Source organism: Cucurbita maxima, unplaced genomic scaffold (assembly GCF_002738345.1).
Source record: "Cucurbita maxima cultivar Rimu unplaced genomic scaffold, Cmax_1.0 Cma_Scf00001, whole genome shotgun sequence".
Classification (NCBI taxonomy): domain Eukaryota; kingdom Viridiplantae; phylum Streptophyta; class Magnoliopsida; order Cucurbitales; family Cucurbitaceae; genus Cucurbita; species Cucurbita maxima.
The window spans coordinates 3,594,910-3,606,566 of record NW_019272017.1 but is presented as its reverse complement, the minus strand read 5'-3'; the positions used below and the strand labels follow the sequence as shown (position 1 = coordinate 3,606,566).

General features: G+C 39.4%; 3 protein-coding genes across 5 annotated transcripts; 1 reads left to right on the top strand and 2 right to left on the bottom strand.

Moving 5' to 3' along the window:
* The first annotated feature begins 141 nt into the window (after positions 1–141).
* Positions 142–1,014, top strand: LOC111486357. The gene has a single exon (XM_023133452.1). It carries the CDS (start codon positions 142–144, stop codon positions 1,012–1,014), a length of 873 nt encoding a protein of 290 aa, XP_022989220.1.
* An 801-nt stretch (positions 1,015–1,815) lies between these two features.
* LOC111479805 (6-phosphogluconate dehydrogenase, decarboxylating 2, chloroplastic) lies at positions 1,816–3,816 on the bottom strand. Its single transcript, XM_023124673.1, has one exon. It carries the CDS (start codon positions 3,682–3,684, stop codon positions 2,197–2,199), a length of 1,488 nt encoding a protein of 495 aa, XP_022980441.1. The 5' UTR covers positions 3,685–3,816; the 3' UTR covers positions 1,816–2,196.
* A 489-nt stretch (positions 3,817–4,305) lies between these two features.
* On the bottom strand, positions 4,306–10,515 carry LOC111479001 (translation initiation factor IF-2). 3 transcript variants are annotated; one of them, XR_002717583.1, is made up of 9 exons: positions 10,290–10,514; positions 9,958–10,135; positions 8,490–8,610; positions 8,315–8,384; positions 7,728–8,067; positions 5,793–6,833; positions 5,204–5,353; positions 4,584–5,103; positions 4,306–4,548 (listed from the first exon to the last, which is right to left on the bottom strand). XR_002717583.1 is itself a non-coding variant. In XM_023123435.1 (8 exons), the coding sequence occupies exons 2-8, from the start codon at positions 10,015–10,017 to the stop codon at positions 4,669–4,671; spliced, it is 2,199 nt and encodes a 732-aa protein (XP_022979203.1). In that variant the 5' UTR covers positions 10,018–10,135; positions 10,290–10,515; the 3' UTR covers positions 4,306–4,668. The 3 variants fall into 3 exon arrangements, 2 of the variants coding, with proteins under 2 accessions (XP_022979203.1, XP_022979188.1); XM_023123435.1 differs by having other exon boundaries at positions 4,306–5,103; positions 8,315–8,366; positions 10,290–10,515; XM_023123420.1 differs by having other exon boundaries at positions 4,306–5,103.
* Between the last annotated feature and the right edge of the window lie 1,142 nt (positions 10,516–11,657).

Here is an 11,657-nt window from a genome sequence, read left to right as displayed (position 1 = left end):
CATGCTTGCTCTCCTACAAGCACAAATCATCCATTCACAAAGACATGAAATTTCTAAAGATGCCCACCAGATAAAGTCATAGCTAGTTTAGCTAACAGAATTGAAGTTCTCAAAGCACCCTGGAAATTTGCTTACCTCAACATGAAATGGAACTTCATCTTCCTGGTTATCTCTTTCACTTTCTGCCCATTTGTTTACACTTTGCAGGGCAATGAGTCTATCTCTATGGATGCATTTCTTCAAGAAACTGCCTTCAAGACGTTGGTTCGTCGCAGGCCATATACGGGTGCCTTGTACCGAGCTAGCCTCCCGGCGAATTTCTCTGGTATGGAGGTCTCGGTTGTCAGGCTAAGGAGCCGGAGGCTGTGGGACAAAGGAGCTAATTTCAGTCACATTGGCATTCCATCAAACACCTTGCCGGTGCCCCACGTTAGAAGAATGGTAATTGTGTACCAAGACTTCGGCAATTTGTCTTCTTCCTACTTCGAAATTCCAGGCTTCTCACTTCAAACTCCAGTAGTTGGATTCATGGTTTTCAATGCCACATCAAATATAGAACCGAAAAACATCACAAAACTCAGCATCAACACAATGGAAAATCCAGTAGAAATTCACTTCCCAGACGTGAAATTACCTTCAGGCAAATCGTCGAACACAAGGTGTGCAGAGTTTGATGAAAATGGTAGGTTTCATCTGACCCAAATGGGCTCCTCCCTCAACGTTTGTTACTCGAAAAAACAGGGCTATTTTGCAGTGGTTTCGAAGTTGAAGAGGAAGAAGAAGACGTGGTATTTGTGGGTGATTGGGTTTGTTTTGGGCGCTGGTGGGGTGGTGGTGGCTGGTTATGCGGCCATGGTTTCGATCAGAGCTTTGAAGACGAAGAAGATTCAGATAATGGAGAAACAAGCTGATGAAGATTTGGTTCTACAGAGTAGATGGGTTGGCAACAGCAAAATGCCAAGTGCCGCAGTGACAAGAACAATGCCGGTTCTTGAGAATTCAAGTTTTCCATAGCCTTAATTTCATTCACTTTCTAACTTTTCCCTTCATTTTCTTTTTGGCTTCTGAGATCTCTCTCTTTCCTGAGCTTTAGAGTTGGATTACTTGTAATGTAACTTTGTAACTTTGTTGTTGTATTAAAATCAAATTTCAATTCAAACATATATTATATGTTATATTATATGGTCTTAGATATACGTTTGAATTACCTTCTTTTGCTTCCTATCTATGAATTTCTTTTGAAGTAGCAATTTTTAATATCTCAACTTTCATATAAATAATTTAGTCGATATATTTTTAATTTTATAACAATTTCAATTTAGACCCTTTTTTTAAAAATTCAATCAAAATTAAATGTAAAGATTTACTTTTGTTTGCTTAATGATAGTCTTCACATTAGAGACTAATTGGTTATAAATACCTGGAGAAGAAGCTCAAAAGGTTAGAGACTAATTGGTTTAGCTCAAAAGGAAAAGCCCAAAGACATAATAAGTCTTCGAAAAATTTAAATAAGTGTTCGAAAGCATACAGAGGGGGGGGGGAGTTCTGCAAGATGAGCAGATGAATTTAATGGGTTAATTTGAGTTTGGAGTTTATAAGCAATTTGGTAAACTAAAGATTAAGGAAGCTAACGTACTGAGAATAAAAATGACAGAAGAGACCATGTTGATTCACACATTGTCAAGTGCCTCTTATTAACTAAAAAATACCTCGAATTTTTCTTGGTGTTGGAAAATTTTGGAAAAACTTGGGAAAAGGAACATACAAAACCACCATTCCAAACACACTAATTCATCAAAGATCACCAAACTGAAATAATCAACAGACTCAAGCTCTAAATCAGAACTTATAATTATTCTCATTCCAGTTTCAAAGACTCTGATTAAACAAAAGGGAAATTCATCATTATGAACTACAAAGAGATGTGAAAAGAACTCAAATGGCCATGCTTGCAGCTCCATCTTCTTCTTTCTTTCGTTTATTTTCCTCATTAGTTCTTATTCATGGCAAGTACTTGAGGCCAGTAAAAAAATATCTACTTACTCCCTAAGAAGCATGGATGACTGTCTAGATTGTGATACAAGCAAGAAAACAACTACAACAATTGAAAAGGCATGCAAAATCAAGTAGGAAATTTGCACACTATTGAAGCAGAGAAGGGAAACCAACCAAATGGGAAGGCAGCATCACACAAGCTCAGTTGAGAATGCCAACACTAGCTTCAGCCTTGTGAGCGAGCTTTGTCCACTCTGTGTGGAAGGAGCCTGGGCGATCCACCCGCTCGTATGTATGAGCCCCGAACAAGTCTCTCTGCGCCTGCACAAGATTGGCAGGCAGCCTAGCGCGCCTGTATGTGTCAAAATAGGCGAGGCTAGCGCACATCCCTGGCGTACTGATCCCTGCCGATATCGCCAACCCAACCACCCTCCTCCAAGCAGCCTGCCTCTGCACCATCTCTCTGGCAAACTCAGGATCCACCAGCAAGCTTGCAAGGTTGGGATTGCGCTGATATGCCTTCTTGATCCTGTCCAAGAACACAGCTCTTATGATGCATCCACCTTTCCAAATCCTTGCCAACTCTCCCAAATTCAAGTTCCATCCCTTCTCCATGCTCTTGGCCCTCAGCAGGTTCATCCCCTGAGCATAGCTGCAAATCTTGGAGGCATACAAAGCCTGTCTGACATCTTCAATCAACTTCTTCTTATCAATCCCACTCCTCACTGACCCCACGCCATCATTCAATCCTGCTTCTTTCAACGCCTCAGCTGCACTTTCCCTCTCCTCCTTCAATCCACTCAAGTATCTACAATCCAAAGACGCTGCAATTGTCGGCGCCGCAATAGAAAGCTCAGCAGCTTGCTGCACAGTCCATTTCCCAGTTCCCTTCATCCCAGTCTTGTCCAAAATCTTATCAACCAATTCCCCATCACCATGTTCATCCTTAACTTTAAAGATATCTGCTGATATCTCAATTAGAAAGCTCTCCAGCTCCCCCCTGTTCCACTCAGAGAAAATGTCAGCCAATTCAGAATTGGACAACCCACCAACGTGCTTTAAAACGTCGTAGGCCTCCGAAATCAGCTGCATATCACCATATTCGATACCATTATGCACCATCTTAACAAAATTACCCGAACCCCCTTCACCTATATAAGTGACGCAAGGACCATCATCGACTTGAGCAGCCACCTTCTTCAGAATATCCTCAACATGAGAATAAGCCTCAAAAGACCCTCCGGGCATTAACGAAGGGCCATTACGAGCACCATCTTCGCCGCCAGAAACCCCCATCCCAAGATATAAAATCCCCCGCTCAGAAGCCTGCGCAATCCGACGCTCAGTATTCTCATACCACTCATTGCCACCGTCAATGATAGCATCACCAGGCTCCAAGTGGTCAGACAAAGCCGCAATGGTCTGATCGACGGGCAAGCCAGCCTTAACGAGGATGATAACCGATCTAGGGCGCTGAATAGAAAGAACAAAATCGCGAGGATTGTACTGACCAAAAAGAGGAAGATTACCTTCGTTGTGAGCGCGATCTACAGTCTCGTCGACCTTGGAAGTGGTGCGATTGTAAACGGAAATGGGGACGCCCTTCTCAGCAATGTTGAGGGCAAGATTTTGTCCCATAACAGCCAAGCCAGCAAGGCCTATGCGAGAAATAGCTGCAGAAGCTTCCATGGCGGCTGGGAAATAGAGAGAAGAGACTGTAGAAAGAGATGGAGTCGTCGAGGTCAGAAATGGAGGTCGCTGTGTCGACTGTCGATGAAGAGAAGGAAGAGGAAGGAGATGGATAAATAATTTCAAATAAACGCAAAAAGAAAAGAAAAAGTGTTTTTAATTTAATATTAAAATTATAAATTGGATGAAAAAGGCCAACAAAATATCGTGACGGACTCGTCGAGGCAGTGAAAGGTCGCTGATACCCTGATTTAAGCATAAATATTTATCATTATTATTATTTTGAAAAANAAAAAAAAAAAAAAAGCCCTCCAACCCTCACACGAATTTTAAACCCCTTGTTAATTTAAGGTTTAATAACGTAATTAATTTCTAACTGATTCATAATTGATGTATGAATGTAATAAATAAATAAATACATATATATATATATATAGAAATACAACTCATTTAAAAAAATACATACCATCAAATTGTAGTTACCATATATTATTTTAATTCAAGGAGAATTTGGATTTGCTAACCTAATAAGAAAGCAAATTGTAGATGGTCTCCCAGTTTGTCCTTTGAAGCCATCGAAGAACCAATTTAATTCACAGATCTCTAAGAACACAGCCATAGTTCAGAAATAAAAGCATACTTAGTAGAACATTCATAATATGAAATGATAACTAAATAAAGTTTTCAAAAATGTTGTCACATTGACGTTATTAGTAGATCCTAAAATGTGTTTCCTTCTATTGGTCGGTACAATAATTATCGTATTATCTTCTTCCTCGATTCTACTACATATAATGAGTTATCTGTGTCACAACTCTCATGGAGTTTTTTCCACTCCCAAAATTTACTAACCTTGATTTCAAACTATATCTGCAATGTAGGGCAGAGCATGGAGGAGCATCCAAGGGATGAGTCGCTAAAATGCATCATGCAGCAGCCATAACAGATTTGTAAAGGGAAGGGAGCTGCGAGCTGCGAGCTGCTTCAGCACTCGATTCTAACAGCACCGCTCTCGGATGAAATGAACTTCGGCTTCCTTACTACTTGCTTCAAGCATTGAACGACGTCTCCAATCTGGAAATTATCCCAGTCGTTTATCACGAGTCCACACTCATTTCCCTTCTTCACTGCATCGACATCCTGTTTTTCCCGCTTAAGAGATGCGCATGATCCTTCGAACAAGACTTCCCCGCTTCGTAGAAGCCTCATGGTTGACGATCTTGAAAAGCAACCGTCAATCACCCGACATCCAGCAATTTTAACATCAGGTCCCTTTGACTTGCTCCTTCCTTTTAGCTCAAAAATGTTCAGCACCTCAGCCTCCCCAGCAATCTCTGTCTCGCAAGTCCCAGGTGCTTTGTCAACGATCAGATTCCCAATGTCCTCCAGGAGGTGATAAATTACACGATGTAGAATTATCTAAGCCATTAAAGAAAAACCAACTTTTCATTGTTTCTTATGATCTAGAAGATGGAAGCGAACTTCGTGAGGATATATGAGATTGAATAGCAGCAAATACCTGTATACCAGCTTGAGTAGCTGTCTGACTGAGAGAGCTTGGGGGATTCTTCACATTGAACCCTACTATATATGCACCACACGCTTGAGCTAAGTCCACATCAGACTGCGACACCGGGCCAACGCCAACATGGACAATATTTACAAAAACCTGGATTGAAATAAAAAACATGATGCACAACTGCTCAAGTACAGAGAAGATTGAGGAAAATGAGACAACCAACCATGTGTTAGACAGATAATCACTCTAATTTCTCTCAAGTAGCAGTTATTGGTTCCAGGTGAATTGGGACGATGTTGAAGTTAATGTCTAAAAGTAGGTCACAAGTCAAAATAATATGCAGTTACGTAAAGTAATAATTAGTAAATCAAACTGGTTGTCAAGGATACTATATTAGCCTTTAGCCATCACAATGAATGGATAAAGAAATAAAAAATAACAAATTTCAGTACGTTGGATAAACCAGATAAAAGTTGTTCAACGGTTCAATATAGAAAGTACTATTTGATCAAGAAACGAGAGCTCATGGTTAAGGTTTCAGACGGCAAATGAAAGCAAAAATTGTGGGTGGGTGGGGTGGGGGGAGTACCTGAGGACTGTTTAAACTCTTCAATGCATCCGTAACTGCTTGCACAGTACCCTGAACATCAGCTTTTACTATTATTGGTAATTCAACCCTCTCAATTACCTCCTCCTCAGATTGTTCTTCAGTTTCAGACTTCCCCTCGTTCAGCTTCTTCAGCCTATCAATCTCAAATTTCCTTTTCCTTCCTGCACTGAGCATTCGTGCACGCTCCTCAGACTCTACAACAATAATGTCATCACCGGCCATAGGAAGCCCCTTTAATCCTTCAATCTCAACAGGCATTGCAGGCCCTGCTCGGTCTGTCAATTTCCCCAACATATCCCTAATAGCCCTTATTCTGCCCCACTCACAGCCCACAACCACATACATACCACTTTCTAAGGTCCCTGCCTTCACTATTGTAGTAGCCAAAGGACCTCGACCTTTGTCAAGCCTTGCCTCCACCACATATGCTTGAGCTGGTCCGTCAATACGAGCTTTCAAATCCATCATTTCAGCCTGGAGTAACAATGCTTCCTCCAAGCTGTCTAATCCTGTTTTCTTCAATGCTGACACATAAACAACTTGAACATCTCCTCCCATCTCCTCAAGCAACAAACCCTCTGAGGCAAGCTGCAGTTTGACTCTCTCTGGATCAGCAGCAGGCTTGTCACATTTATTAATAGCAAGCACGATAGGCACATTTGCTGATTTAGCATGTGCCATAGCTTCCAGAGTTTGAGGCATCACCCCATCATCAGCAGCCACGACCAGGACAACTATATCAGTAACTGCAGCACCTCTTGCTCGCATAGCACTAAATGCAGCATGACCTGGGGTGTCAAGGAAAGTGATTGAAGCACCTGAAGGCATGCTCACAACAAATGCACCCAGGTGCTGAGTTATACCCCCAGCTTCTCTAGCTGCCACTGATGTCTGTCGTAGTGCATCTAAAAGAGAAGTTTTTCCATGATCAACATGACCCATAACTGTCACAACTGCAGGTCGAGGTAGAATTTCAGAACCTTCACTAGAGTGTAATCTCTTAATGTTCACTCCAACTTCCTGAAAGAATGAAATAATAAGTAAACACTACTACTGAATAAACTGCCTAGTTGGTAATCACACTAGCAATTCATCGTCTTTAATTTGCTTGAAAATGAAGAGTAACCACAAAATGTATGAAATATTAAAGATCTACTATAGGTATTGTAATTTAAACCGTTATAATAATAAACTTAATTGGTTTACGATGATTGGTCTTTTGTGCATTAGTTAGTGAGTACACCACAATCAAATTAGTACTTTTCACAAATTTTATGACAAAATCTTCATATACATAAATTTCTTATTTTCTTAATATTTTGATTTTTGTTGATAATCTTTTAAGCCTTCAATCCATCTTATTCCCGGTTGCATGATCTTGATTTGAGTCAGAAAATCATGTTTGTATCAGAACACTTGAAATCGATAACCAATACAGAAACTTTGAACCATGACCTAATTACACCACAAACAGATGAAGATTGGCCTAACTGCCTGAGAGAAAATTGTTAATTACACAAGTGCCCCACATCATACACCATGATAATTTTGTTTGAACAGAAAAATTTAAAGGGCGGGGGGTTCGAACACTACATATAAAGGAGGAAGAAAAGAGTGCACGGCAATGCCTATACACCATAATAGACTTATGAGAACGACCTTCTCCATAAAGTAATTACCTCATGCATATATCTGGAATATACCCTATAAATGCTCATAAGAGTTTGAAATGCATTGGCCAGCGAAAATAGACAGAAATAACTGACCACTTAACCACAATGTATATAATTGAATAGAGATTCTCATTAATACTGGTTACTTATGCTTAAAAGTTCTTAACTAAGTTGTTTGACAGATGCTTAAGCTAATTGGATATTTCTAAGCATATGATAATTATCTATAAAGCAGACATACCATGGCAACCAGCTCTGCAATGTCAATGCTGAGCAGATCAAACTCTGAGTTAATCTTTTCACCAACATTTACGAGAATATCCTGCAATCTGGATATTGACACGCCAGTACGTTTAGCAAGTTCGACAATTGTCATGCCATCGAATATCTCGATTGTTTTATCTGGAACAGATCTAATAGTGCTTTTTGGCTTTGGAGGAACATATGGAGCTTCAACTGGTGGCTGATTCCTGCCTTCCCTTTTTACAAACTTTTCTCTCTTTTGAGTCTTCAAGCCAAATTCCTGATCATGTCCTCTCCTAGCCAATAATTCAGCACTTGAATGGAAGTGCCTAAACAATCTTTTTGAAGGAAGAAAAAAATAAAGAAAGAACCATAAGATGCACCGCAAACCACCAACTTAAAATTCTTCCTTTAAGTGCATATGCACGAATCGATCTAGGCATCTTCTCCCTATAACTAAATATTTCCTGGTGTAAAATTACATTGGTAACTTCACCAACTGTTAAGAAATTATAATAGCAGCAGCAAGTAGGTGATATTACTAGACAACCCAAAAGGAAATAGAGAATGAAATGATAGCATTACCGTCTTGGATGTTTAACTGTAGAAGCCATATAGTAATTGAACCCAAGACACGCTGAACCACAAGGGAATTCTGCAGTCAACATTTGAAATGGAAATGGTCACTTGAGCACAATTATCAGAACCAAATTCCAAAGCTTCATATGAAGGCAAAGAAATATTTTGTATAAGGTGTTACCTAGTATACATCTTGATGAAGCAGGGATCCACTTAACAACCTCATCAGTAGTCACAAAATTTGGCAAGGCAATATGCCTTCGAGAACTAGTAAAAGTTCTTCGGAGACCAGCATACATTCCCTAAAAGAGAAAAAAGAAAATTGGTGTAGTTCAGGTAAACAAGGAACAAGCACTTTAGAGTATGAGACTAGCTATATTTTCAATCAATTCAAAATTGATGAAATGAGCTACAAGGATCGAGGCTCTTTTCAGTCAGATTGGTTTCATACAATTCCAAAACTGGAAATATTTTCACTGTTGGTCAGTTTTGGTAAAATGGTTTTGTTTGTGGGGTTGGGTAGATTATTTATCTTTTGGATGGCTGATTTTTAATTAGGTTGTAAATTCTAAATTTTTCTTGGACCAAAACATAATTTGGCTATATTCACCCAGTTTTGCCAAGAACCAACCTGGTCACATCCTATCTTTGTCAGTAACTGTAAATGCCGACACAGATGGATGGAGAATCAGAAGAGCATCGTGGGACAAGAGGACCAAAGTAGCCTTTGAGTTTTAAACAAGTGAAGGAGCCAATCCCTAAATGCATTGGAGGAGCCCTAGGTCTGTCAAAATTCTCACCGTACGAAGGAATCGGTTCGATAATAGTTCAATGGTGTTTCCTAAATCAATATACCCTTCCTTCTCTGTCTATTTCCCTTTATTCAATTTTGGTGCCCTACTGTTTCTTCCTCCATCTCAGTTGAAATTTTCTACTCCTTTTTGTTTCTTCTCTTTCAATGTCCAATCATCTCGCTCATGTTCATTGAAATTTGAGGTAGCCGCAGAGCTCCAAGTACACTATATACTCTTCCAATTCCTTGGTTATGTAGGGGACAAAAAATTTGGCATCCATTGAAGCCTTCTAACCAAGAAAAGAATGGACGATTCGGGTTAGCATGTTCTCACAAGTCGGTTGACAATTTTATTTAAGGTGGTGATTACGATTCGAGTCTCAATTTTGTTTGAAAATTTCCCAATCATAATTTTATACATGTTTGTTTCCATTTTTATTTATTCATGAGAGAAATTGTCATTTAAACTTTTGGATGAACTCTATGTTCAATTAACTTCAGCCTAGACCGCAAATTTACTCAAAAAAAATCTATGAAGCTAGTCTCAATCATCGATTCATTGCTTTATGGTTGATGGCCTTAGCGTTCGATTCATATGGTGTGAATTTTGTTGGACCTAGGGCTCCTCCAATGCATGTAGGCATTGGATCCTTCACTATTTCAAAATTCAAGGGGTTCCTCTACTCTAGTCTCTTGTGCCCTATTTCCTCTGATTCTCCATATATCCCTGACAATTACAGTCACCGTGTTGTGTGTGTTTTGTTTTACTCCCTCTTATTTTGACCAAAGCAACCAACACTTCAACATTGAGAATACATGAAATCAATAAACAAAACCGCGAGGCAAAGATATGAACCTGAAGAGCAACTTTCGCAGCAATAGCAAGCTGGGCGTTGGAGAATAGAGCAAAACCCATAGGCTTTTCACCTTTATAATCAACTTGCGAAGCCTCGAAAACAAGGAACCATCAGAGAAGATTCTGTAACTCTCTCTTTTGCAGCTTCAGGAAGACCGGCTATAAATGTAGTTCGAACCTAAAGGAACACAACATAACAAATGGCCTCAAAGAGCATCGAATAGCAGAAAGAAACCATCAAATTTTTCCACAAGATGATTGGTTAAGCAACGTCTAGCCGTATCATAACTGAGTGCTACAACTTAAGAAGATGAAGAGGGGAGAGAGAGTACCTCGTCGGAGGCTTGGCAAGCGAGATTGTGGATGAGGATCTGAGGATGGGGAATAGGAGAAGTGTCGGTTCTGTTCTGATTACGGATTTGGAAGCTTCCAGGGGAAGGAGAATGGAGGAGACGAAAAGAACTGAACTTTGCTCCGGGAGGAGAAGAATCGTGAAGAAAAGACGGCAACTCGGGAAGGCGAAGCTGTGGATTTGAAAGACTGAAACCCCAAACCAAAAACAAAAGTATAAATTAATTAAAAAAAAATACATTTTTCACAATAAACAAAATAAGCTTTAACAAAATTCAGTAATATATCTTTAAAAAAAAAAACTGAATTAATACCAATACTCTTAATAGAAAAATAAAACTTAAAATCCGGACACCGCACTTCATGACTTACTTTTCTCCTCGTAACATAGAATTACTTCATATTAAATATAATATGTTCAGTACTAAATAGTGACTTTCAATTCTTTTAAATTTTTTTAATTATTCTATCCTGAGGATCGCTCTCATTCAAATGTGGTTTTGTTTCATTTATGTACTTCTCAATTACTCGAGTATCACATGTCTGGTTTTCAATCCTAATTTGAATCTTGAACATGGATTGTTACACATGATATCAGAGCGACACCTCTCATAGTAAGACGTGGTTTGGGAATGAATCAACGCGAAAATTGGTGTGTCTATGTGCGTCTACGTGGACCGTTGTAAAAAATTACTACACGTCCAATTTTAACCCGAACTAGAAAATGTAATTGCTTGATGACGAAATCAAGATGGGTGGATGAGCGCAGTATTTGTGGCATCTCCTACAGCAAAAGGTTTCAAATTTTGGGGTTAGTGTTATAGTGTGAGACTCTACCTCCTTTGTAGAATGAAACACTCTTTATAAAGGTGTGAAATCTCTTACTGGCATATACGTTTTTAAAACTTTGAAAGAACACCTAAAAAGATCAACATCGGCTAGCAATGGACTAGGACTGTTACAAGCAAAATCGGATTTGGAAAATGGAGGGTAATCCACCTCCTTTTAAGAGGGGTGAAATCTACTCAACCTTGAGAAGATGATTTGAAAATATGGCCACATAGGTTGAGTTAGATATCGAAGCCTATAACCTTGAATGCAGGTGAGGAATGGAGAGGCCTCTTGGAATTATCCGTCCTCCCTTCTTGTTAACGACACGATTCTAGTAAAGATGACGGTTCAAGAGCGATGACGGTTCGAGCAAAGCCATTGATATGGTAAGTAAATGTGGTGCTTTGAAAGATCATATTGGTTTGATCTGTTGTTGATATTAGAATTCTCTTTTTAAAGGGATATGGAAACTCGAAATGTTTTCTTTCTTCTTTATTTGCTTCCCTTCCGCTATGAAC